Source organism: Scatophagus argus, chromosome 15 (genome assembly GCF_020382885.2).
Source record: "Scatophagus argus isolate fScaArg1 chromosome 15, fScaArg1.pri, whole genome shotgun sequence".
In the NCBI taxonomy this organism is placed as follows: domain Eukaryota; kingdom Metazoa; phylum Chordata; class Actinopteri; family Scatophagidae; genus Scatophagus; species Scatophagus argus.
This window is the reverse complement of record NC_058507.1, coordinates 14,756,978-14,784,612: the sequence shown is the minus strand read 5'-3', so window position 1 is coordinate 14,784,612 and position 27,635 is coordinate 14,756,978. Positions and strand designations below refer to the sequence as shown.

Genomic DNA, 27,635 nt, shown 5'->3' with positions numbered 1-27,635 from the left:
CTGGTGTGGTCCTCGCTCCTCAATACAGAGTAAGGATCATACCTCTCAGTTTTTCTCATAGGAGATAGATCTTTTTGATTTGTAAATTTCACTTGGTGATATTTGGAATACATTCACTCTTAATAAAGGTTATTGTCGCTCTGTTACAGTAGACATCCTCACTCAGACTTAATTTCAATGTGCAGAATATGCAGTCGGTAATGCTCTAAGTTCTGTCACCCTGTCCTGTGCCCAATCCAGAGGCAGCTGGAGGCCCACCAGGAAGAGGGCATGGTGGTGTCCCACATGGTGGTGGCAGGGGTGGGAATCTGGATCGCCTTCAGCTCTGGGTCTACGTTGCGCCTTTTCCACACAGAGACCCTGGAGCACTTGCAAGACATTAACATTGCCACACCTGTCCACAATACACTGCCTGGTAAGACATATGTTAACTTTCATTTCTAGATTGACAAAATATCAGTCAGTCCAGTTTAGTTTCTAGTGGATATTAAAAAGAATATGTTTTGAGGATAGTTATTATCTGTCTAAATATCGGCATATCTGGGATTAACACTGAATTTAAGTACCTACAGCTATTCTTGTAAGTGCCTTGTAGAAGACCTTGATCTGTGTACAGCCTTGTGGTTTAAGATTAGGTGATTCTGTCGTTTTAACACCTTATCACTTCGGCAGCCACCGCCTCTCTCGGTTCTCTTCTCTTGCCCTTGAGTCTCAATCAGTAATGTGATCTGTACCCCTCAGCCCGAAAGCTTCTACAGAGCGTCAGACCGTCCGATGAAGAGCAGCACAGCGTATAAGTTCTCGTTTGATACACGATCTTGTGATCATCTAGACAAATAAACTTATTCAAACACAGCTGTGCATTTGTGGACTGTGATGCAGGTCCCATGACTTCATGTTTTCAAAGTGCTGTCTTACTTTGGTGTCTGTCAGTAATTAGCTGACATCAGTGTCGGTGCTCATCCAGACTGATTGTGTCATGGCGGATTTGTCATGCTCTCATCCTCTTTCAAATAACTGACCAAATACAGAATCATGAATTATGACATGTCATTGAAATATACAGCACACATCCAGGTGAGCTATAAGTCGAGCTTGTAGAGTTGAGAAACATTACTGGTACCAAAGAGCTTGTGGTTGTGATTGTGTGAAAATATTAATTTAAAAAGTAGAACTAGCATGCTCTCCACCAATATATCAGAATTTTATGCTAGCATCTTTTCTTTGCAATTTGGGTGAATTGAATTTGAAATGCATTGAAACAGATTGAAACACAAGCAGCACTATAGGAGTGTCTGACAGCTGATTTTTCCCTTCAGCAGATCTAATAGCTGCAGTAATTCTGATGAGGACAGTGGTTTGTCCTTGCTTTGAAGAGCAGTTTACTACTTACACCATTCCACTCTGATTGTGTAAGGATCTGCAGATGTAAACCTGTCATTAACAGGTTGTAATATGTTCAGAACAGTGTTAGAGGGAGACAAATGAGTCGTATCTCACAGACGATCTCATACCAGATGGGTTTAATTGTAGGGAGCAAATATTTGTTTTACAGACTGATGAGCTGAATGTGGCGTGGATATGTAACATACTCTTGGATGTGTTCCTGAGCACAGACATTAGTTTTGCTACTATGGAAATTGTTGTCATCACAGCACAAAATATTACATTGAGTGTGTGGCAGTTGGTTACGAAACAGTTTCCTGCCATGTGTGTTTAAGCCAAACGTTGTCGCCGAGGATGTTCAGGTCAGATGAAATGGTCGTCAGACAGTCTTCCCGGGCTGAAGTCATCACAGCCGGCCTGCTGCTTTGAATCTTATAATCCGCCGCGTTACATCAGCTTGACCCTAAAACACACAGCCGAAAAGGATGACTGTAGGGTTTTGCATGGTGAGGGGAGATTGCGCCTGCAGATTGTGCTGTCCAGTTGCTTGTGCTTTCAGTTTCTTTTTCTTTCATTCTTTGGTGTGCATTTCCTGAAACATTTATTTTAAGTGCTATCTTGAAGTTTAACATAAATGTTTTTGAAGGATCGGCTCTTTGGCTTCCTTTTGAAACCGAATTGCACATTGCTGTGACACGTCAGTGAGTGTTTGATCTGAACCGGGTTTTGTGTCAACATCTGAGGTTTAATCTGCATGCGTGTTGCGGTCTGCAGTTAATGACTAGCCTGAAGTTGCTCCGTGCTATCTTATCTTCAGCATCATTAACGTGCAGTCATTAGCTGAGCTCTGCCTCGACTGTGTGCACATTTAGACTTCAGAGGGAAAAAAGACATCTATAGTATTTATCTACAAAGTGACAAAAGCAAATGTGTGCAGAAATGAGGATTTATTAATCATCAGAATGTCCTTGTGTAATTATCGTACGGGAGATGGACTTAAATGTCACTTATAAGACATAATGCAGTGCTGTGAAGTCAGAAACAAACTGCAGCAGAGGACCATCCACTCACGGCTTTCCATACCCGTGGCTACAAGTTGTTCAGTGTGGCACAGTGTTGAGCAGCATTTCTGCAGCCTCGTGCTTCTGACTGCAGAGGATTATCCAGCACTGGCAACAGCAGAAAACAGAATATACAAACCAAAATTTTGCATGTAAGAATGTAAGAGATGACCGGCTGTGGGGAGTATCCACCTCACTTTATCCTGTGGAGAATCTCGTTCAGTGTTTAGAGTTACAAGAGGAAGGCCTTTTCGTCAGGCAGATGTGAATGATAAAAGCAGCCTGCTGTGGGACCTCGTTGCCCATAGTGGCTAATAGAATCCATGCAACCACAGAGGAAGCTGGTTCTGGGACAGAAGGCCGCAAATGAAAGCTTGCATCCTCTGGGCCTCACCATCAAGCGCTCACTTCCTCTGATAACAGTATTGGATCCTTGGACTGTCAGTCAGCATGGAAATCAAATGTTTAAACCACCAGTGAGGTTGTGTGGTTGTGATTTAGATATTTTAATGGAACAGTTTCATGAAGTCCACCTGTCTGCCGCTCTTTCTGTGCTCTGTTGTGTGATCTGTATTTTTCCAGAGTTCTCCACAGCAGTGTTTATCACTGCTGGCTGCTGCTCTGGAGCAAAATTTCACCAAAAATGTGCTGTTTCTGCACAAAGCCTGATGTAATTGGAACTGCCATCCAAACTGTTTGTACAGGAGGGGCCACTAGCAATTGATTTGGCAGAGACAAAGAGTGATTGGTCTTTCATCTGCAATCCTGTGCTTCATTAGTGTACATTCACTGAGACGCAAACTAAAAGTAATATATTGGCTCATCAGAACATGAGAAGATGGGACATTTGTCAGATATTTGATCTCTAATTTCTGCATTACCCTTTTCTCCAGGAAGTCCACGTTAATATGGAGAGATATTACATTTCAGATTGTAATGCAATTTTGGCTCGCCTACAGAACACACAGTCAGAGACTTGGGTCGTTGTCTTCAGCGTGAATGGCTGTATGAACGGTGCAGTGTTGAAAGAAAGAGGAGTTCTAGGTGGGGTTATCCTTCTCATGTTTGTGCATGTTGCAGCAATTCAGCTAACTCCCTGCACTGCAGACAGGAGTTCCTTGTCCAAGCACTAAACAGGCAGTGGGCTAATAAGCTGTAATAGGAGCAATTTTCACTGGAACTCATAGCAAGTATTTATTAGGGAATCCTGTGTCTCTTATGTTTTGAAGTAATGTAGTGGTATTAATAGTTGATTGAGTAATAATTTAAATATACGACTTTACTCTGTAGGTCTTAGTCTCTTGAACATGTATCTATATATATTGTGTATTATACATGTATCTATATATTCCTTAGACTTTATTGGAAATGTAGATGCACAATGAATCTCTATTAGACTGTAGATTTGTCTTACTGAACCTCTGAGGGTTAGTCCCAAGTAAACTAAGAAAACCACCACAATTGGTGCAAATATCGTTAAAATTTAATAAAGGAGAATATCTTAAGGATGGTTCTTCATAAGCACATCAAAAAGCCGTAGTCCTTCAACAGAGCAGATTGTACCATGACGATGTCTCAGAGGATGGTGGTTAGCTGGCTAGCTGCTGTGCTGAGGCTCGACTCTGCCTTTGTCTGCTGCTCTGTGACCTAAATATGCAGCCATGCATGGCCTAATGGGAGACAAACATCGGGGGGGGGGTCAGTAAATAACACCTCCAGCTCTTCTTTGTTTGTATGCCACAAATGTTGCACACATCCCAACATGGATAAGATGACCAAGTGAACATCCGCTCCCTCAGACATACAGGGATTCAGTAGACAGGGCAGGACTGGAGCTGCAGAAACCGAAGTAGCTCCAGTTAAAACTTGTCTGATCTCATGTTCTCTTTGGAAACATGGTAGATTAGTAGTATTACAGTGTATGATCATTTCAAGATATGTGTGAAACCTTCAATGTGTGAAATTAACTTTCTGACCCACCCACTAAAAGTTAATGGTGCTGTATCTCACTTATGTTTTAATGGCAAAACTCTGTGAGACTACGACTAAAATATCTCAACAACTACTGCAGAGATTTCATTGAAATAGTAATCAGGCATTCATGATGTCCAGATAAAGCCTTCTGATGCTGATGATCCCTGACATCTGACATGACCCTAAGGCTGACAATTTCTGGTCTTCACTGATGCCTTGGCAATTACTAGAGCACATGGATTATGGTAGAAACATTTATTTTCCCCTCAGAATGAGTTGTCATCACTTTGATGATCCTCCAATCCTCTAATGAGCAAGTGTTAGCATGCTACCATGCTAAGCTAAATTTAGTTTAACTTAAAAACTATGCAGTTGCTGAAATTTGTATTTGTACCACTGAGTGCACAAACGCATCTTTACTATTATTGTGCTGATTTGAGTTATTTCAAGACTGATTGAATGACTGATGTAGTGTATTACTGTGACATTTGAGATTTGCTACTCACTCCTGCTGTTGGTTGTCAGGACTAAGTGCAGATCAAAGTTGTGCTCTGGTGTAGGATCAGGGCCAGAGCTGGGCCATGTTGATGTTCACTCTTGGGTTTATTTTAGTTCACCCTCTGGGCGGGGAACTCCAAATATTATGAAAGGAGGAAGTTGAGCAAGGCCCCTGACCAGCAGTCTGTATGTTTCTGCTAAATCTGGGCCCTCATTAGAAGCACATGTGGGCAGGACTCAGGGCCCAGTCTTCAGTTGTATCTGCCTATCTGGCATGATTCCTGGAAGCGTGGCAGTACGTCGTGTGTGCCCCATGCAAGGGGTCAGCTCCAGTGAGAGGGGTCAGACAGAGAGACTGGCAGTAATTTTTCCTAAAGCCCAAGAGGATTACTTTGAGGGAGAAAATTCAAGTCAAGCTGTTACAGCAGTAATGACTCATGACAGTCTCGCCTCCCACGTAGCAGGACTGAAAAGACTGTTTTTTGCTAAACTTCAGATTCTTATTACAATCATTAAAGATGATAAAATGTCTGACTAGATAGCATTTGTTGCACAGCTCATTCCCGACAAAGCTCTGTGTGTGTGTGTGTGTGTGTGTCTGAAATGAGTACCAAGTTCCACATATTAAGTCTCCTAACACAGCAAGCCTGACTTTATTGGCATCTCCAGTGAAAAGTGTTTCATTTGCAGTCCAAAGTGACATCACAGTGATTTTTCTGACCAGGCTGAAAGGGAAAAGGTCAGGTGAGATTGTCCTATTGTAACTGCAACAGAGGCAGAGCTCCTTGCTTAATTACAGCATTACGCTTCAGTCATTCTGTTACATAACACTTTTGTGTTTGTTTGTTTGACTCAAAGCGAACGATAATGGGGCATTTTTCTGTGTTCAGACACTTGAAAAGAGCTGCTTTTATCCAGGCTCCTCTTTTACGTTGCCCTGGAGACAAATAACTGTTGTCGCTGTAGAAATGTCCCCGCTCACGAAAAAAAAGATACGCCCCGCTCCCTCCCGCGCACCACACTCTATTCAAGCGGCCCATTAACTACGCTCTTTGCTGATCTTCCAGGATACACAAGTGTACATGAGCATAGTACATGTGTGTGTGAGGTCTGAGAGGCGGTGCTTGTAACTGGTGGTAAAATGTGTTTACCAAGAAACATTTGGTAGCTGTTCAAATGTGTTTGATGAGAGATTAAACCAACGTTATGCTTCTGTTTGTTCTGCACAGGGAACCAGAGAGTGTCAGTGAGCAGTCTGCTGGTCTGTCATGGTCTGCTGCTGGTAGGGACCAACCTGGGCGTGACTGTGGCCCTCTCGGTCCCCAGACTGCAGGGGATCCCCAAGGTCACAGGTAACACTGAGACACTGAGACCCAAAGCCATTCATATTATTCTGTAAAACAGAGAAAAACAGCATTGGTACATTTTAGAAGCAGGACACATGTGGGATTTGTGGGATTTAGGATTTCTTCACAAATGACTCCAACAATTTGTTGTCCAATCAATAACAATCTGTTATCCAATGAATCAGTCAAGTGTCTCATCACTACTTACTTACTGGAACATATAATTAGGGTTATAATTATATAATTATTGGTTAACTCATCCATTATTTTCTTCTTGAATCTTCTAGTCTGGGAAATGTCAATCATAAATTTGAAAAGCTCCAAGTGACACCTTGAAATGTCTGGTTTTGTTTGACCAGCAGTCCAAAAGATATTTAGTTTACAGTGAAATAAATCAGAGAATCACATAGGAGAGGCTGCAAGTTTTACTTAAAAAAGAGGCTCACTGGGGCTTAATTTGCCTCAGAGCAAAATCAAACATATCAAAGTACTCTTAAGAATATTACTTTCAATTATCAGGTATGTATATTGATGATGCATAGCTACAAATAAACAATAAAGAGTATAAAACATCCTGATGAATATTAAAGTGGCTGTGCCTCTTGTCAGGTCGGGGTATGGTGTCCTTACACGCTCACAATGGACCAGTCAAGTTCCTCACCATGGCTGCTGCAGTATGTAACCGGCCCTCGAGCCTGCCATCACCCACCACTCCCAACTCAGTCCAGCCAACAGACACAGACGATGGGGAGAGCACCCAACCCCCCTCAGATTCAGCCCCGACTCCCTCTCATGGACGGGCTGTGTGGTTGGGAGATGCAGGCTGTACCACCATGGCTCTCCAGGACTCCTTGTCTTCATCCTGTGGCTCCCTCGCTCCATCCCAGGGCTCTCTGGAGCACGGGCCGGAGGATGGGGCCCTTTACGACGTGCTCCATGATCCGGTCCATCACCAGAAGGGCCGTCGGGCCAGCAAGGTGGATGTCAGCTCTTTGCTGGTTGTTTCTGGTGGTTTGGGCCACCGCAGGGTCAGCAAAAAGACCAAACAGTCTCGCCATGAGGACATCACTTCTACCATCATGATCTGGCAGATCCCCTTACTCAACATGTGACACCAGAAATACTTTGGTAGGCTGGACAATGCACGTAATACTGGTAGAAAATGTCATTTCTAACTTGTTTAAGGATCTTACCTGTATTCTCTGTCTCATTTCAGGTTAAAACAGAAGTGCTGCACACAACTCTCACAAGGAGATCCGGTGTTACACTTTGTGGATCATTTGGCATTGATCAAAACAACTACATGTTTTATTGAAGTCCATAAGCATCATCCTCAGTGTCCCATGATGTTTCTAATAATGTCTCCTACCATAAAAAAACAAAGGATCAATATAACCACTCAATCATGATGCTTAGCAGCACAAACAGCGCCCTGCAGACCAGTCGAAGGATCTCCTGGACTTGTTAATGGTATACTTGGTTGTAAACACTGAAAGGTCTTGAAATTCACTTTCTGAGTTGGTTGTTTTTCTGTAACATGGCTAATTCATTACTCTGCAGTGTTTGTGCCATATTGGTTAACTGAATCAGTATTTAAAACGGTGTTGAAAAGAAGTGAGAAAGGCATGTAAGGTAACAAGGGGGCCTTGAGTCTGTTACATAAAAGTTTTATTAAGATTAGGATTAGGTTTTGGCAGGATCATCTGTCAAGGCCATGAGTTGTAGATATGAAGTATGACAACTCAGGATTACATGTGTATGAGTTTTATGGTCAGAGAAAGTGTCTGTGTTTATATCAAATCCTGTCGCTATTGGACCAGCTTGTCCGCTGCTCTTACCATTCTATAGTGAAAAGGGATTAAAGAGTTGAAATTTTGATGACTGAATTAGGAATTAGCAAGACTTGATGAGAATTCCTGGCTGGCCAGGTTTCTATTCATAAAGGGATAAAAGAGTTGTTATCACCAGGAGAGTGCCCCCCCACCCCATTGCATCTTTGTTTCTCACGTATGGATATTTAAAAAAACAGCTTTATACTTTTGTCACATTTTGTATGTACTTCTGTTCTTTGTATTAACAAATTCATAAACTGTTTTATAGAGCAACACGCTGTACTTCATTGGAACTTCATTTTCAAAGTATTTTTCTTGTTGTCCATTAGTAGTCTTATTAAATTCGCTATTCCTGAGAAAAAAATCATCAATTATCAATTTCGCACAACTTTTTTGCAGCTTCTGGCAAGTTTCCAGCTAATCAAAATCATTCAAAAGACTAAACATTCTTGTAAAGCTAAGCTTAGTGACTAAACCTGAGAGGTTTAAATCACATATTCTAGACAAGGCGGACTAAAAGGGTATCAGTGCTCCTTTTTTTTCTTGACTCTCCTGTCCTTCTCAAACTGTACTTCTACTCTGCTTGTGCACAGCCGTCAGTTCATGCTGGGACTAGTAATGTGCCTGAGGGGCTGCAGGAACTGAGCCTGATACAGCTCTTCCGGGATTTCAATGCTCATATCTCCTACTGCCAAACAGAGAGGGTCAAGACTTTTTCTCTCTTGTAACACCCACGTCCACTGTTGCACAACCATGTTTCACTGCATTATCAGTTTCTAACAAAAATAGACAGGACGATTTCAGGTTGGAGGTGTTCCCATGCTACAGTTCACAGCACCATGGGCTTATCCCAGATATTACCTAATCTGATTGTTTTGGTAGTAACAAGCAAGCTGACTTGAAAGATAATATTTAACTTCTGTAACTGAATGCTGGCTGGTATTTATTAACTAGTACAAGTAAAACACAGCAACTCCTCAGTTTCACTGTACCACCCAAGTAACCCAGTTATCAGTTTTACTGACTGGGTGTTGCCATTGGTCGCACATCAAGACTCTGCAACTGGAAGTGTTTAGTGTTCCCTCTGACCCTGAGACTTCCATGGAGACTGCTCATTTTGCGTATCTGTCTTCAGCAACTCTTTGTTCTCAGAATATCTGACATTAAACCCTCCCAGTTGAATGCACTCTAATCTCACTGCGCTGATAGTTGTGTGATGCCCTTGTGGTGGCTCCCCTCTATTTTTATATCTGAAGGCCAGTTGTTAAGACACGCCGTCTCAGCGGTGGTGAGGTTATGGACCCTGGATATAAATGTCTGCTGCTGCTTGTGAACTTGTACTGTTTCTAATCAGGCCCTTTCACGTGTCGAAGATGTATGTCTCATGTGCTTCTTATAACATTTGCAACTCCATGATTTCTTTTCCATACAAATCACAATATTGCTACAACATTACTACACAAAAATGTTGCAGCTTGATTGGTCTAGGAAGGCTGTATTTCTAATCAATTAGTTAGAAATGGTGTCGGGTCATCTCCAAAAGGAAACCATGACTTCTGTTTTGCAAGCATTGTTAGACCTGGAGTATTCGGCCAGTTCTACAGATACGTGACAGACTGTTTCATGCACAAGCAATTGCAGCCGACCAATGGAACATTTATTGATTTTTGAATAGTGTTAATATAACATAAAATCCCTTTATGGGCTCAGAGAGAGAGAGAGGGTATCACTGTAATAAACGCTGCATTTCATAGAATTGTTTTACATTAATTTATGTGAGAAAAAGACTTTTGGGTTGGGTGTGATGTGTACGTGTGTTAGCTGGGAAAGAGGATGAGGGATTTCCCATATATTCAATTCCCTGAGCCCATCCACCCATCGTGGTACCCAGGACACGGATGATGCGTGAAGGAATGTCGCATCTGAACGATGTGTCCGTCGCGCGCACAACAGATGGAGCCTCGAGTTGAGTGTAGGGTTAATACCGCCTGGAGGGGGCGTGGTTTAAATAAATGATAACCGCCTCACTGTAGTCAACTGTAAAAAAAAAGACAACAAAAATTGCTAAGAGATCCGAGAGCGAGTATCTCTGCTGTCCACGCGTCTCCGTGAGGTAAGAGACGTGAACAGCAGCTCTCCCCACTTCCACCGGAGGAAATTACTGTGCGACGGCTGATCTGAAGGAGGTGCGACCCGTTTGAACGTCCCTCCGCCTCGCCTCCACTGCTGATCCAGGGCAGGTTTCAGTGCTGGAGACGAAGAAACAACAGTTGAGTGTAGTCGGTGGAGAAGAGGTGAACGGATGGGACGAAGCCGCTGGAATCGTCGGTGAAGTGAAGTCATCTCGGGGAGCACAGCCCGGCTGGTTCATCTGGATTGCGACTGCCTTACGTAACTGCGCTTTGTGGAGGGACTGGCAGGGAAACTGCTGGTGCTGTTTAGTCACAGCGAGCGAACGCAGGTAGGTCATACTGTCAGTACGCATAGATCCCCGTTTTTGGATTCTGATTAGATTAAAACTAGTTATCCCTTCTTGGTTTGACTGAATGGTGAAACGCTGTTTTCTCTGTGTCTGTCCGACATCATGCGTCAGGCAAGAGTTTTGATATAATTACAAACGCTCTTTTCCAGTCATATTAGAGATTAATTCCTCCATCAACGCAACACTATTTGCGCATGCGCTTTGAATTTCTCCAGATTACCACAAATAATGGACAGGCGGTGTGATTATTGTGGTAGATCTTACTGTTAACTGAATGTTGGGGCTGCTTCCGTTTCTTTAAGCTGTAGATGTTGCACCGTACACACATAATACGCCAGAGCTGCTGCATTTGGTTTGACTGACATTGATGACAGGTTTATTGTACAGGAGTCTATTACACTGCATAGTTGGCGATGGCAGCTCAGAGTCATTTTTTCCTTTAAATTTCAAGCTTTTTTGTTAGAGAAAGGGCGCCCCTTAGAGAGTACAGATGTCTTTGCAGCTTCAAGACTCATTTTTCCTCCTTGTTTTCCTCATGTAGGTGAAGAAAGAGGAGTACAATTATAACTTTGTCCACCTCCTCAGCATGATCGGTGAAGACATTGTCTTTCATCACCAGTGAATTCGTCGAGATGAACGAAGGCCACCGGCAAGGAGGAGGGGCTGTCACTGTGGAAGCTGATGTAATCTTCCACGCTGTGAACTCTGACCTTGTCACACCTTCTGACAATGAGAGGAGTTTATGTCCAGGTTATGTTCAAGGATTCCTGCAGGAGGAGCAGGATTTCAGGCCCCCTCCAGTGTTTGAGAAGGAGTACCTGTTGGATGGAAAACTGATGGAGAATAACCATGTTGATCATCAGAAGGGTAACGGCTCATACATCCCAAGAGCTGATAAGTTTCAGCTCTCCAATGAAAAGGAAACTCCGGTTCTTCCTCCTCACACCGGCTCCACTGTCTCCAATCACATTGCTGGCATGCAACAAAATTGTGCAAGCAGTGAAATCCACAATGGCGCCAGGGCTAAAATGTCTTACAGTGTAGAGTCCCCCGTATGCTTGCCTAGCCAAGCCAAACAGGAAACTGATTGGTCAGTTCTAAAATCGAATCTTGACTGCAGGGACAGCAGCCAGGAAGCTGAAAATACACAGTCAAAAAAAGAGCCTGATTTAGTCATCGAAGTCGGCGGGCAGACAATCAGTGCTCACAAGTCTGTCCTGGCAGAGAAGAGTGACTACTTCAAAGCACGTCTGTCCCGAAACATCCTCAAAGTGAAGGGCGTGAGTTACAAGACTTTGTCTACGTTGATAGACTATGTTTACACATCTCAAATGAATGTTTGCAAGGACAATGTTGTAGATGTCATCACCGGGGCTAAAATCCTCCAGATCCCCTGTGCCGTCCAGGCAGCCATGGATTCCATGTCTGCACAAATCACTGCAGAGAACTGCTATGAGATTCTGACTATCGCCAAAAAGCAGCGACTGAGTGAACTGAAAGAGACTGCCTATGGATTCATGAGCGACAACTTCCTCCAGATTCTCAAAGACCCCGCTGTGTATGGGCGTCTGACTGGGTCTGAGCGGGATCTGATCCTGAAGAAGAGAATGGATGGGCGGAAGACTCTGATGGTGGCAGAGATAAATGATGTATTTGATCGCGTTGGAAGCCGACCGCCCAGTCGCTGTGGCAGCCGACCACAGAGCCCATTGTCGGTTGGGTCTTTGGAGGAGAATCACATGATTTACTACTTTAACGAAACAGCAAATGACTGGAGACCTTTAACTGGGATGCCCGAGGACATAAACACTAAAGGTTGTGGGATCTGCACCATGTATAACTATATGTTTGTGGCAGGGGGCATAAAGGGCTTCGGGGACAAAGGCAAGGTTTCAGATAAGGTCTTCTGTTACAACCCCATAACTAACCGCTGGGCTGAGGTCAGATCTCTGAACCAAGCTCGTGCCCAGCTAAAGCTTGTGTCTATGGATGGGTACTTGTATGCCATTGGAGGAGAATGTTTGTTTACAGTGGAAAAATATGATCCTCGCATGGATCGCTGGACTACGGTGGCCCCCTTGCCCAAGGGAGCCTTCGCAGTGGCCCATGAAGCCACAACCTGCAGTGGAGAACTTTACGTTTCAGGAGGCTCTCTCTTCTACCGCCTTCTAAAGTACGACCCCAAGAGGGACGAGTGGCAGGAGTGCCCCTACAATAACAGCAGGAAGAAGTCCACCGACATGGTGGCTTTGAAAAGCTTCATTTACCGCTTTGACGTCAACCGCGAGCAGGGAATCACCGTGTTCAAGTACAACACCATAGTGAAAATGTGGCATGATTGTGCATCACAGAGACTTGGAAGTCATTTACCGTTCAGGTGTGCCGTTATCGGGAATTGCATCTACTGTGTGAACAAAAGCAAGACTCTTCAGTTTGTAGTGGAGGAGGAGAACGCCTACTTTGTCGAGGAGCCACTGAGGGCACCTCTGGAAGCAAAAGGTGTTCTTTTTCCTTTTGTTCTCACTTTGCCTGAAAAGCCTGAAAAAGTTACATAGTGTGTGTGGTAACACAATAAATGTGTCATAGCAAAACTGGAATAAGCAAAAGAACTTATATACACTCTTCAATGTCAGCTTTCTATCCCAGTGGAATGTGCGTATTTGCATGGCAATTTAATGTGTCTGCAGGGTTAAGCCTTAAAAGGAAAACTTTTTTTAGTGTTGAACGAATGCATCCGACCGTAGATAATGACATGATGACAGTGACTGTAGTTTATTTGTGTGTTTCCTGTTCCTGTTTGTTTTGGTGCACTTTTGTAGTTAGAATAGATAATATTTAGAACATATTAACTAGCTCAATGGTGACTCTGGAAGCAAGTGTTCCATGGAAAACTGTATGGAAGAAGTTGTAGTGCGCTTTATGTATGATGCAACACAGGTTCTATGCAAATGAGAAATTATACAGGTGGTTCTGCTGTAATGCTGTGCTATAGATTAAATAATCTGTTTTAGGGGGAATACTCTTTGAACTAGTGCTGCAACTCATGATTATTTTTGTTATTTTTGTGATTAATTGATGGCTGTGGTCAACAAAACATCAGATAATATGGTGAAAAATTGTTCTAATTATTCACATCCCCGGGAGATGTGTTCAGTGGTCTTGTTAAATACAACCACCAGCCCATAACCCAAAGAAACTTAATTTAGTTGTTTACATTTCAAAGGAAAGCCTCAAATCCTCACATTTGAAAAACTGGAAAAAGCAAACGGTGTCATTAAAGCCGTTAATCAATTATCAGATTAATTGACTAATGGTTGCAGCTCTACCTCGAACCACGATTAGAACTGCTTTTTAATTAAACCTGTAAATCGAGGTCAGATTATAGTCAGTAAAAACAAACAACTGTATACTCCGTTTGCAAAGCACTTAAACAGCATGTATACCCGTAAATTCAAGGGGCCTTTTCAGTCACTTTTCAACTCAGTATCTCTAAGAAGCTAAAATCAATCTTGCAGAAGGCTTTAGATTTTTAAAACAAAATGTAAAACTGGAACGAGTTATGTTCAAAAGCACATCGCTAACATTTTTTAGACCCAGAATACACTGTTATGCTCCAAGTGTGTTCTCACAGGTGTTACAGTTCATTTAACATGTTTGCCAAAGACAAATAACATCTCAACAAACAGACGAAGGTTTTCATAAGTTCTTTATAAAATGTGTTCCTCTGACCTTCCCACAGGCGAAAAGCAATAGTTTTTATTGCTGCTAACAGGCACTTTCTAGGAGGGTGAGCCATTCACAACAGACAAAGATGCATCTCTTTTCTTTTGTTCCTTTTATGTGTTAAGGAAACAGCAACAGGCTCCACATTCAACTGCTGCCAACTGCTGTTTTTTTTCACAGATTTGGGCCAACCTGTCATTTAGGTCAGAGGTTAAATCATTAGTCAGCACTACGGTGCTGCAGCGTGGCCGGACCGTGGCCCTCACAGCATCCACAAATGAGGTGTCCTGCTGTCATGGCTCTAACAAACGATGTTCCTCTTGCATCAGTGCACATTAATTGCCAGTTCTGCTCTAAATTTCCTTTTTTTTTTTTTAGATATTTCACAGTATTTGTTTGCTGCTGCAATTACAGTGAGAGTTTTGTATGGAAGCTAATGCTGATATATTCTTGGAACAAATGCTTTTGATAATGTTTGTAGAAATGTCTCCAAGAGGTCAATATGGCTGTTACAAAATGGAAGGGGTTCAAGTATTTCACTGTGTTTTTGTGAATTTTTGTATGGATTTGGTAGTTTTGGAACTGCTGCTGTGATGGACAGTAAAGTAATGCAATGCTGACTTCCTGTTCAAGGTATATGGAGTGGGCTAACAAATTAAGTGTTTGATAATGTATATCAGTCAGAGCTAAGTGCTTCAAATAAAATATTTTGTGTCTGAAAATGATCTGGTTTCTGTATATGTTTTTTGCACAGTGGGGAAGTGCTGCGGTGTCTGGGCTCATCTGCCATAGCTGGAACAGAGCTGCCATCTAGTGGATTATGAGTGTGACAGTATCCAGTAATGCTAATAACACAAGCATGAGATCACAACTAATGTGACTTTTAAGAACTCAGTTCACTGTATTTCCTTTGCCAATAAATGCACAGTAATTGTTGTGATATCCACAAGCTCATTTCAAGGGAACTTCTGTGGCAATAGACTGTGAGTTCAGGCCAATATGAGCCTCCAGCTTTTGCTAATGTTCGCGATGAGTGTATTCAGCTCTTAAAAGCAAATCACCTGCATCATCATTTGATCGAGAATCTTTCCTAATAAGCACGACATTATTTCAAAATTATGACAGGTAGCCTAACTGCGTGTGAATGCTTTGACTAAAAGAAATGCATGCTTTAAGTCATGTGCATTCTTATGTTATGTAAGAATTTAACTGCTCTGAATGTTAAGAAAACACATTGAACCAAACTTTTATCACTGGAGGGTGGGGTTTCCCATCTGTAGTGAATTTTAAATAGTTCACAATCCCTTCATATTTGAAGTGAAAACTAACTTTTATCTTAATTTTACAGACAGTCAAAAGTCTGTATTTGAAATCAGTTGTTGGGGTAACAAAGTTGTGTGTAAAGCAGGTGAACAATGACATAAAGATGTGAAAGGTACAGTAAAACACAAAAGTCACAATGAAACATCAAAAGATAATATAATAAAACATATTAGGACTATAGTAGTTTTGTTAATGGCTGCATTTATGGTATTATTATGTCTGTGTCATCAAAGACAGATGATGTTGATGTGTGAGCAAAGTCGTGTGCTCTTATCAAAAACAGCTAAGTGGGAGAGCAGAAATTGAAAGACAAACATTTTAACTTTTGCTAACTAGTGGCCACATGTGGCAACTACAAGTCAATGGCACATTCAATTTCCATTTTTTTCCCAGGATTCTCTTGGGTCAGTTGCTTTAAAAAAACATCATCATTAGGTGACCTGACTGAGAGCAATTGGAGTGGGACCACAGGACTGCAGGAAACAAGAAACATGTCTCCATGGTAGGTCTTGTTTTAGTTTTGTGTGAAGACCAGTTAAGTGGTTTTGTGTGACATGACAAAACATGTGTTACCCTAGCAGAGCCATGACTCAGTAATGCCAGTATCTATCTGCTAACAACAACGTCTGGGAACGACATGCTGCTAGTCATAGCACAACAGGTAAGACTGCAGCAACAAAACCCATTTAATAGTGCTCTTTATTTCTAAGAGGCAGACTGTGTGATTTTTATTTTTTTCACAAGTTGAATTGTCATACTTTAAGTCAGGTTTTTAAAATTGGTCACAGTTGTAAAAGAAACACACAAAGCATTTAATTTGCATCAATGCTGATGACTTAAATAAACTATAAATGTCCTTTATATTAATCTCTCCAACATAGATCCTGTCTTTCATTCACCAGCCCATATTCCTACTTGGACTGGTATTGCTCATATACTGTATCAAATAAACATTACACAGATTTTAAAACATACTAGAGTTCAGATTTGAATCAAGACCATTACAGTACATCAAGGGTTCTCAAACAGAGGGGGGCTGTTTTTAATTTTTAGTCTTTTAGTTGCTAATGTAATGCAACATCACCACAAACTGTAGCATAAAAAATACCCTTAGAGTTGCTTCTATTGTGTTCACTTCCTGTATTTCTCACTATGTCCACCCTTTTAACACTGGAGGGCAGTATGTGCATGAGGTAAAGGAGGGGCATGTCACAGCTGCACCCTTTTCCACCCATGCTCCTGCTGGAGTATATGGCCTTGAGTTCATACTGGAATGTATAGTGCCATACACCAAATAAGTATGGGCCTTATGTGTCCCACGTGCAGGTTGGGTTGTGCTCCTTATCAAAAGTCAAAGTGTGGTGCTGTCATTTCACAGGACATACAACACTCAGAATGACCTCATAAATCTGTAAGGTTTAGTTCTACTAAACTAGTTTACCAAAGCCGGATTAACAAACAGTGTAGCTACAGTGAGATTTTCAGTGTGTCTTTGATTAAAATTTGAACTTACACCACCCTATTTTATTTGAGGTGGAAAATGCAATGTTTATTGCAATATCTGAAAAAAAAATTCTTGTATTTTCGATTTTGGATGTCTATTTACTTGCTTACTTACTTACTAAGTATCAACGTGGATTTCTTCCAAGGCCGTTTGTTTTTTTCATTATGATTGTCTTCTTAACACTAGAGTAACAAAATTATTTTTATACTGAAATTAAAAAATAATTCATAATTTTAATTTAATGGTGTACAGTAATTTAAATGTCACTTCAAATTCAGTTCTTGATTAAGAAGAAATAAATAAATCACGCTTACTAATTGCACTAATGAGTTGTCACAAAAATGCATAAAAAAGCCAACTGAAGCTCTCAGACTCTGGCCATGGAGCGAAGATGATTGACAGCCCCTGACGGTTGAATCCGTGCATTTGAGTCTGACGTTCACCCTGTTCAGTTTCTCTCACGCGGTATTGGAAGAGCTAGTTAATTATTTAGTTAACTAGCTAAGTATTTAGCAGTTTCTTACTACTTATGTTAAACTAACAGAAAACAACAGAAACCAGAGACAAGTACAGTGTTTTTGTGACTGTTGGTACAAACCAATTTCACAGCTGCCCTGCCTAATTGGAAAACTCAGCGGATAATGTAATTAGCATTAGATTGATTTAATGTTACCTAGTTAGTACAGAAGCTAACTGTTAATTTAAGAGCTTTTCGGACACCTGAGCCAGGTCCTGTCTCTATTGAAGACCTTGAGATGCCGTTGGAGGTTATGAAAAAGCTAAGCGAGTCAGTCAGCACAGTTTGTCATTGTGTCAAGTGGACAAAATGCTAGCCTGCTTGTTTCATTTTATGTTCACTGTACATCAGCTTTCAGTTGTCAAGTGAGGGAAAAAAGATTACATGGACAGTGCTTTTCAGATGCTGGTGTTAAGTTAGCTACAGTCAAAACTGAGGTGAGGAGTTGGTCTAAAACCACATTTCTCTGCTTTTTTTTCATTCCTATGTGAGGCCTGGTTGAGTAAGGTAAAGAGCTGAAAATACTCATTGCATCAACCCACAACACACAAAAAACATGCAGCTGTGAACTGGGTTGAGTTTGTTGTCATCTCTAAAGTAATGGGCAGTAACCTCATCTGCCCCATTAAAAGTTTCACAGTGGAACCCCCTAATTAAGGCGAGGGACTCTTTTAATTGCTCATTAAGTGTTTCAAATCTCTTTTTGTACTGTCTCATGTTGACTGACATGCTGACTTTCAAGGGCCCGCAGGAGATGTGTGATCTCGTGTCCAACTCGAAATCTGAAAAGTGACACTCAATTTTGAGAACCTTCTGGAGGTGGCAGTCTGAAATGCAAGAAAGGGCAGTGTGATCGCTCAGTATGGTCAGTTAGGCATGGGAATGCATTTCACCTGACATGGCACAGTTGTTGTAGAGACTCACATGCAAACCAAGATGTTGCTGGTTTGGGTCCTCTGTAGAGGTAAGCAGCTATCCCCATGCTGCAGTCCTATGTAGTTTTCTTACAGAATACTAATTATGTTTGCATAATTGGTTTTAGTCATTTAAATGGGGAGCTTGTTAAATCTTTCCCCCCTGTTTTCACCTACAGCTAAATTTAGCTAACAAGGTCTGTCTGAATGTGAACTGCTTTGTTCAAAGAATGAAGCATTAGTGGTTTAGACTTCAGAGTGCAGTGTCAATTGATCTTACATCTTGAAAGAATGAAGATAAAATTTGAAACGACTTAAAACCGCTTATGTGATAAGCTGTTGGAAATGTTTTTGTGTTCGGCTGCTGAATAGCTTCGAGCAGCCTCTTTTCGTATAATGGCAAAGAGATGTAAAAAAAAAAAAAAAAAAAAAAAAAATGTGACATTTTGTTTTAATTTCCAGTTGATTATCTGTGATTATGTACTAAAACAGCAAACTTGCACCCCTTTAAAGAGACAGAGTGAAAACGTAAAAGGCTGGAAATTAGAAACACCAGAAAAAAGTATGGCCTGGGGGAAAGCATCATGTAATGTGCTTTTCCGCATCCACCCCGCACTCTCTCATTTTTTCCATTTGAATATACACAGAATTATTTACACCTTCAAGGCAACTCGACTGAACTGCACATCAGTCAATTAGTAAATCAGAAATTTTCTGTGATTCCAGTTTAGCGTGGAGTCCTTGGCTCCCTCTGGTCCCCCCCTTTAGTCTCCCATCCTGACAGTGACAAATTACTCCTCTGCTTGGCGAGATTGAAAATTAAAAGCATTTAAAGTTGCTCATGCATTTATGCTAATGAGAAATTCAGATATGATTTGCATGCGAAAGAGGCTAGTCTGAAAACTCATCATTACCCCCACCACCTCCATCCCTGAATTTCTTTAGGCTTAAGGCTTTTTTTTTTTCTTTATATGGGAGTAAAGAAGAAAACATAGCAAATGTAGTAAACACTCTCAGAATGTGACTTGTTTTATGGCTGTGTTTCGTTACATACGAGAAACTGTATTATTGCCTCTAAGAGGGTCTTTGTACAGTATTTATAAAGCAACCTACCATTGGCACTCTCCTATAGCCACTCATGCAAATTGGGTCATTGTGTCTGGCATTGTCACATCACACCACAGGAGGAAACACTATGAACATAATGGCATTGTACAGTTACTGCTCATGCTGTCTCCTGTCGGCATTTGGATAGGGACAATTAAATACAGGATGTGCTTGCTAATATAACATTGACAAGGCAAAGTTTGAATTATGAATATTATTATGTGGGCATAAGCTCCTAAAGTCCAATATTAAAATGTTTGTTCAGATGAAAAAGGCTTTGTTTTGTGATAAACATGTGCAGAACACTTTGGAGCTGGAGGATTAAAACTCTGGGCTGATTTGTTTTCCCTGTAAGCTCCATCCACGTCTTCCTCTCAAACTATCAAAGCACACCCTTCTTTGAATTTGTTTGTTCCATGGTTACTAAATGATTGTAACCTTGGAAACAAGATGCATTAATGAAAGTGGAAAATGAAATGGGACTTTAATTTGTTTCAGTGTTCATAGCCGAGGTGAAATGGATTAGCTTTGATTGAGGTGTGAGATGAAGAAGGAAAGCGCTGACATGACACTTGTATTTGTCATCATGTCATTTCAAGGAGGATGCTGCAGCAATTATGAATATGGGTACACAGCAATTAAAAGCGGTAGTATTCATTAATAATTTTTATATTAATTTTTCAGTGGCCGCTTAAATGATTGCCTCTGCACACAGACTTTCCAATTATGCTGCTTAATTAGAAATGTCAATATTAAGAAATAATTAAACTTGGGAATACATTAAGGTTGTCAGAAATACTTAAAAACTTATGACCATCACTCAAATGATGTTTTCTCTAATATGTTTTCCAATGATTTATAAATTAAAGAAGAGACTTTGATCAATATGTGTGATAAACTGAACTGGATAGTACTAAGTTCCATGATCACCTGTGTATTTTGTCTTTTAGAGGTACTGCTCTCAGAATCAGCATCCATGCAGAGAATGCAGTCTTATTAAGGTAAAAAGCGAAAAGCTGCCTTCTTACATTTAACTCCTGTTTGTTTTAGGTAAAAAAGCATCTGCAAAATGTTCCTGCCACAGGTCACAACAGGGACGACGGAAGGATCCACAGGTACACTGAATCACAGGTACTTAAATTGTAAACATTAATATTTTGGATTAAACAGTTTTTTTTGTTTTTTGGCGCTCATCTCTGTTTAAAACATGATTTATGTATTGAGATATACCAGAACTGTTACAGTGTTGATACACACCTGTTAAATAGTTACCAGCAGTTCAGTTCATAACCAAGCAATGATCTTAATTTCTTCAGTGACAAGAGTTTTGAGTTTTATAATTAATAATTTATTTAATTTATTTTATATTTAATTATTTATTTAATATATACACTGTATTTCTGAGTGTAAATTATAATGAAACTGCAGATTAATCCACAAGTAATTGCCCGATATTCTTTTACCGTATTTCCTCAAATAGTGACCGGGTTTTGTTTACCTCAGCAGCAGGAGGTACCAGCTTGGGCCTTACTGAATATCATTTCGAAGCTTCTACTGAGGTAGCTTTGAATGCCTGTCATAATATTTTATGACTTCATCCCCCAAAAAGAAAATAAATCCTCGAACAAAATCCTCAATTTAAATATAGTGATTCATCAGATTAAATGCAGTGCTGAGAGTCCAGCAAATACATAATATGTTTTGTAAGTAATTTCCTACAGTAATCTTAGAGCCATGGTATAAGCGTATTGGTAGCTTCTCTAAAGAATAGGGCAGTGCTTGAAAGTGTGTATTTATACAGTGTGTGGTTGAAGAAGGGATAGCGAGCGGCAAGCTGCTGCAAGTGAATCGTTTCAAACAGACGAACGTGGACTTCACAGGCTATGAACAGCTTTTAACTGCAGATATTAGTGAGGTTTCCAGGGGGCCGAAAGTCCTTTTGTCATGCAGTGAGGAGAGTGACTGTGGATGGAGTGAAGCAGGATGAAAAGCGTAAGAAGCAAGCTGTCAGTTTAGCAGTAAATATACAGTGCAGGTTACAGTTTGTCAGTAAATAAATGTTGTGAGTGTCGAGTCAAGGCGAAGTGAAGTTCTCATGTGTTGTTTCCCAGCTGCTGGAAAGACGAAGGGGCTTAGTCCACAACTTTGTCCTGTTCCCTGACCTCTTACACTTTTTATTTAAATGTCGTTTATGATGCTGTTAGATTGCTGCTAGACCGCTTTGCTAATATCACAGGCGGTGGAAAGTGGAAGAGCAAATATTTGTGAAGGCAGGATAAATGTAATTTTTGAAAGGTTAAACGGCAACAAATATGAATTTAAGCAGAATATTTTGTTAGTTAAAACATATCATGAAATCTGGAAATGAAATCTTTTTTCAATAAATTTTGACTTTTAGACTTCACAACATTCTGACATCATTGAAAATGTTTACATCACACAAGTCAGATATCCATCACAGCTGCCACTGGAATCTCACTCTACAAATAGCTTAATAGTAATAACGCTGGTGCAAAATTTAGCTTTTAAAATATACAGAAATACCGGGGGTTAAAGGGAAATAAATAAATGTGCAAAAAAATAGCAATGTAGTGTTGAAATGTCGATTTGGAAATTTGAAACTATTTGGTAGAGCCCGAGTACCAGGCATCTATATGAACCAGGCTTGCAGTAGAAGCAGGCCTTTATCTCTGAATAACTCCTTTTGTTTGATAAATAGTCCCATAAATCCCATTAGCTAGAGTGAGATGCTGCTCACTAAGGAGTAGCTCTCAATTGCTTTATTGTATTCCTATTTGAAATGTTAGCAGAAGATAGAATTCAGACATGTTCCAATCAAATGATATTGTCTGATTACAAACTCCTTCTAATTATGTTTTCCTAACGCTGTATTCATGTTGTTCTGACACTGTCCCCTTCATTGCCTGTGGAGTTGTTCCATTTGTCTCTCAGTACTAAGAGACAAATTAAGTCCTGACTTAATTGTTTTTATCTTGAGAAATTTGGACCGCCTTTGATCATCAGATTTTCACTCAAATATAGATCTCACAGGTAGCTGCATATTGATACGAGTAGATTTAAGACAGACTCCTAATCAAGTAGAGCCATCACCTGTTGACTGCTGCAGAAGCTGACTGAAAGGAAGACTTGAAAGCAGTTGTACCTCAAAGCGATGGCAGTCTCTAATGATAGGATCAGTTTTGGCACAGCACGTTGGCCACGTTTCCCTCAAACCCTTGTGTGACAGCTCTTTAATTGGACTCCTTCGTTCCCTCAGTGCTGTAAAATGTTACTAGCCAATATTGCTTGGCTGTTATGGTATAATTATTCCAGAATATACTGCAATAAAATCAAGCAAGACAAAGTTGGTCTCAAGGAATTCTGTATTTCTCTTTATGAAAACAGGCAACTTCATGTTCATTTGGACCTTGATATTCCTCTCTGAGACTTACTGAATCATTTCTCCCTCCAATCAAATTCTAAGTGAGCGCTCATGCATGCAAGAGTGACTCCTCGGTGTTACAGTTAAAGCAATGTTTTGTACCTCCATCAGAGGATAATTACTAAAAACCATGTCCAATTACCTTTGTGTGTTGTTTGTAGTACATCAAGTCAATAGCAAAAAGGATTTTGCAGTGGTTGTGGAAATATAATCTCATCACTGTCCAGCTTGTGTGTATAAATACTATGTGTATATCACAAATGGGTCTCCATGAGATGTATCCTTGACCTAGATACTGTTGACATCTCTCTTACTTGTTGCTTTTGTTTTCCCTGGCTGAACAGAAAGAGTAAAAAGGCCCTTGTGAAACAAAACCTATATCAGTCAGATGAGAGGAATGTGTGTGTGTGTGTGTGTGTGTGTGTGCGTGCGTGCGTGCGTGCATGAGTTTCCTCTAGCCTGCGGCTGCAGATTAGCCATGAGAGCCAGAGGATCGCCCCCGCTCTCTGACAAATGAGAAAAGCCACAGTGGCCCTGGCCAAAGTGACAGGCCAAATGGAAGCAATTCCTCCCGAGGCGGGGGAGAGCAGCTGTGACCAGGGCCTGCTATGCCACTCTAGACAGGGCCCTGTGTGTGTGTGTGTGTGTGTGTGTGTGTGTGTGTGCGTGTGTTTTCTGTTCTATAGGGAGTTAACCCTCAAGACATTTGGCATTTCTCTCCTGGCAGTCCCCGTGAAGCACTGTGTGTTGCTGGCTGATGGGGAAACCCCATCAGTTGCAGATGACCATGCACCTTCACCTGGGAGGGGGCTGCCATGTGTGTTTGTTTGGCTGTGCTCTGTTCTGCCCTGTGCTCAGCAGGATGCATTTGTATATTTGTGTGCATTGCTGGTCACGGGGCAAGTGTTTAGTGATGTTTGACTTTTTACATTTTAATTTATGCCAAAGTAACAGACAAAGACCCTGCACAAGGTTGTGGGTTCAGTCCATTTAAAGAGCAGTGCCAGGGTATGTCAGCCAGCCTCACTTCAGAGCCCTGTGGATGTGCGAGTAATTAACACCGAGCCCTGATAGATTAAATATTACCCTACTGAGATTGACTCTGTCTGCTGCCATTGGCATCATGACTTGCTCGCAACAAAACACTTTGGGGGTAAAGAGAGTGATATGAGCAACAGGGATGGATAAAATGTGTACGGTGTTTATCAGTCCCAAATTGTCATGTATATAATAATAATATATAATAAACAAGACTGACGGACTAAGTTGTTTGAGTGAATCGGCTTTAAAAAAAAATGAGGATTAGAAGATGGATAGCTCAGGGTTTGAGGCTGTTCCCACCAGCATGTTCTGTGCTGCCTCCAGTTCAGTCAGGCTGTCCGTCAAGAGATATATTCAAAACTGTGTCTCCACAGTGTCTTTAAATCTCTCTGTTCTCCCCTCGCTCTCTCTCATATCACCCAAGGCCAAAAGGATCAGGCTTCATTTTGACACAGCCATCATGATTACTCTACGCCGGAAGAATCAATTACAGCTAAGCACCATTATTTCCTGAATGGAGCAAAACATTAAAGTTTAAAAATTCCAAATTATTAAAAAGTCATGCTCTCAGGGACACATACAGAATATTTACTGTTAACAAATAACTTAATAACTTCACTCCGAATTACTAATTCATGGCTCACATTGGCTCTGGAAGACTTGTCTCATGGTTAATTTCTCTGCCTTTATACATTGTTAAATATGCATCACTTCTTGACTGCTCTATATGAGCACTCTGCAAATCAGTCAGAGCTTTGTCACTTTATTAGAATATCTGAGCTGCAGTTTTGTCTGTTGACATACTGATTTAAATATTCCAGCCTTAAAGAATGGTTTGTTTACAGCTAGAGAAGTGAATGCTTTCTCTTCTGTGCGTAATACTGATGTGGGCTAGCCAGCATAGCTTGACATAGTAGATCACTTTTACTCTGAGGGATGTCTGTCATTTACGCAACATGTCAGCCTTGTTTGAGCTAATTAGGTGGTTCTTATTGGAGCAACTAACAATCCAGCAATCATTTGGGTTTTTTGTGTTTTAAAGTTGAAATTATCAGCTGACTAATGATTCATGACAGTTGAATTTCAAGTAGAAATAAAAACAAAGGTGGAAAACCTTGCAAATGTGTCTTTGGACACTACACTTTGCTCATGAAGATGCAGGTAATGCAACTATAAAGAGATTTTTGAATCTAGTCTTTTTAATTCCTTGCTCATAAAATCAATGTAGCCAATCCTGACCGTTCTGGATTTCTTGGTTTTGATGCAGATTTGCCATGTCTATAGGCTATAAACAGTCCTTAAGCCAATTGCTGCTGATGGCACTTCTCATTCATTACCTCGGGGTATACATACAGAATATCGCCAGCGGGATTTATATCCTTACTGGCTTTTAATGCTCAATTCAAGTTGTTGGGCTTCTACAAGATTAATATTATTGCTGACCTGTTCTAATAGTCAATTCAACAAGCAGCAAACAATTTATAATATAGTTTACACCTACAGTAGTCCATAAAATGCAAATGATGCTGGAGGTAGGAATGACATTTAATGGGCTTGGAGAAGATTGAGAATAAGGAAAGTGAAGGTGCATGCTCTTTTAGCTCCTTCCAGCTGAGTGAATCAAAAACAAAGTGGCAGAACCTGAAATAGTTTGCAGCTTTGGAAAAAAGTCCCCGGGGGTTGTAAATTGGCTCTCAGAAGAGGGAAAAAGAAACAATTGCCCTTTACCTCCGAGGTTGCATGTCATCTCTCTGAAACTCACTACTGGGCAGATTAAGGTCAAGTAGACCGCCACCCCCCTTTCCCCCCTCTCCTCTAAAGGGAGCAGAGAGAGAGAGAGAGAATAAAATGATGACAGCGAGGGATTGTGAGAGAGAGGGAGTGAGGGTAGAAACTGGGATTTTGAAGGTCTTTGAAATAGGTTTTACACCCATCCCTGGTGGTTTTCCCCCTCTCACTCCAAGAACTGTGTTGATAATGGCTGCTTGTCAAGGAGGATGAGCCCACCTGCTCTTTGTAACTTAGTCCTGCTGGTTCAGCTCATAGCCTCCACATAAATATGAAAAGATTTGGGAGTTAGCGGGGTTCCTGCATTTTGGATGTCAGTGTCCTCTTAATGTAGCTGTAAAGGATACAATGTTCTGTGAAACGAGACTTAAGGAATACATATTACCAGTCTCCCTAACACTGTCTGCAAAATACAATGGGTCATTGTCCTAACAACATAGACTACTACGAAGCTAACACCATATCATACCATTAGGTTCTCGCTCGTCACAGATGATAAATCAATGAACCTGAAGTGGCAAGCCTGCCAATTGTAATTAAAGAATCAATTGACTCACAATTAAGTCTTTTGTTTCAGTGGATTGTCCTGTCAATCACGCACGTTCAGTAACGTACAAGTGAATGGCATAACATTTTCCCTTCCCATGTCAAGGGCACAATGGCGAAATCTGCCATCAATTAAGAATTATAATATGCTGAGTCGAGCACAGCAACAAAATAGGCAGCAATTTCTTCTGCTCCTGTTAAAATTATGCTTATCAGCTACCTCGCCTCAGCAAAGGTGAAGGGTCAGCCCGAGCAGGCAGACAGCATTTCTCCACTTAATTGAGAGAAGTTTGGATTTAATTGTATAATTAATCTTGTCAAATTAAGTTACACAGAAGTCCGACCCCTAAATTGGGCAGTCTGGAATATTTTAAATTGCCTTAATGTGAAATCTGGCTCCAGAATGCACTTTGTTCTCTCCTGATGGTATGAGGTAAGTTTTTAGCCATGATGAACACGGCGCGCTGTAATAACCTGTTAGCGGTTCTTATCACGTTGTTCCTTTATATGATTAATTTCCTCAGAAAGTAATTGCAATTTCAAAGAGAGGCTCTTTTTATTGTATAGCTTATTGTTGGCCAGTGAAGTGAAAATATAAAGACAGTATTCATGGTAATTCTCGCCAACTGAATGCTCAACTGAATTTCGATATAGTTTACATTTTTAACTACTGATCTTTTTGATTAAGGGTTTGGTTCTTATTGTTCAGCTGTCCCTTTTTGTTGATTGATTAACATACTCCGTTTGCATTTAATAAGACTCCCTCTGCGTTAGGAATCAGGATTATCCTATTATCCTAAAGTTATTGTGTTTAGAGGTGTGTTGGTGTTTTGTGACTTGCAGCAGAATCAAAACCCAATATAGGTGAGCTAGTTCCAGGCCCATGTGGTGGTGATAAAATAATTTTCTGTGAAAGTGGGCTCACATGAGAAACCTTCCACTGTCTGATTTTAATATGGATTATTTTATGACTATAAGCTATTAGCTATACCGTATGAGCCTTGCTGTTCATATCGCATGCTAAAGTGTTACAGTGTAAACAAAGGGACTGAAACAATTAGCTGATTAATTGATGAACAAAAAATGGACTGAATAGACCTGTTTTTATATATATATATATACATATGTATGTATATATATATATATATATA

The 27,635-nt window shown here is 40.8% G+C and overlaps 3 protein-coding genes across 7 annotated transcripts in view; all 3 read left to right on the top strand.

Moving 5' to 3' along the window:
- arhgef10 (Rho guanine nucleotide exchange factor (GEF) 10) overlaps positions 1-8,370 on the top strand; it is a 45,260-nt gene extending 36,890 nt beyond the window's left edge. For both annotated transcript variants that reach the window (XM_046412221.1, XM_046412220.1), the window contains 4 exons: positions 241-415; positions 6,149-6,271; positions 6,875-7,393; positions 7,482-8,370. In XM_046412221.1, coding sequence (XP_046268177.1) covers positions 241-415; positions 6,149-6,271; positions 6,875-7,377 — 801 coding nt within the window. In that variant the 3' untranslated portion in view covers positions 7,378-7,393; positions 7,482-8,370. The remainder of the gene's footprint in view (positions 1-240; positions 416-6,148; positions 6,272-6,874; positions 7,394-7,481) is intronic.
- A 1,531-nt stretch (positions 8,371-9,901) lies between these two features.
- Positions 9,902-15,475, top strand: LOC124072348 (kelch repeat and BTB domain-containing protein 11). The gene is made up of 2 exons (XM_046413716.1): positions 9,902-10,558; positions 11,121-15,475. The coding sequence occupies exon 2, from the start codon at positions 11,212-11,214 to the stop codon at positions 13,132-13,134; it is 1,923 nt and encodes a 640-aa protein (XP_046269672.1). The 5' UTR covers positions 9,902-10,558; positions 11,121-11,211; the 3' UTR covers positions 13,135-15,475.
- A 558-nt stretch (positions 15,476-16,033) lies between these two features.
- The window catches only part of LOC124072513 (AT-rich interactive domain-containing protein 1B-like), a 190,566-nt gene continuing 178,964 nt past the window's right edge, over positions 16,034-27,635 (top strand). Inside the window, exons 1-3 of one of the 4 annotated variants that reach the window (XM_046413989.1) lie at positions 16,066-16,127; positions 16,204-16,286; positions 20,718-20,798. In XM_046413989.1, the coding sequence (XP_046269945.1) occupies positions 16,263-16,286; positions 20,718-20,798 (105 nt within the window). In that variant the 5' untranslated portion in view covers positions 16,066-16,127; positions 16,204-16,262. Of the gene's footprint in view, positions 16,128-16,203; positions 16,287-20,717; positions 20,799-27,635 lie in introns of all 4 variants that reach the window. The other 3 variants (XM_046413991.1, XM_046413992.1, XM_046413993.1) reach the window with 3 other exon arrangements.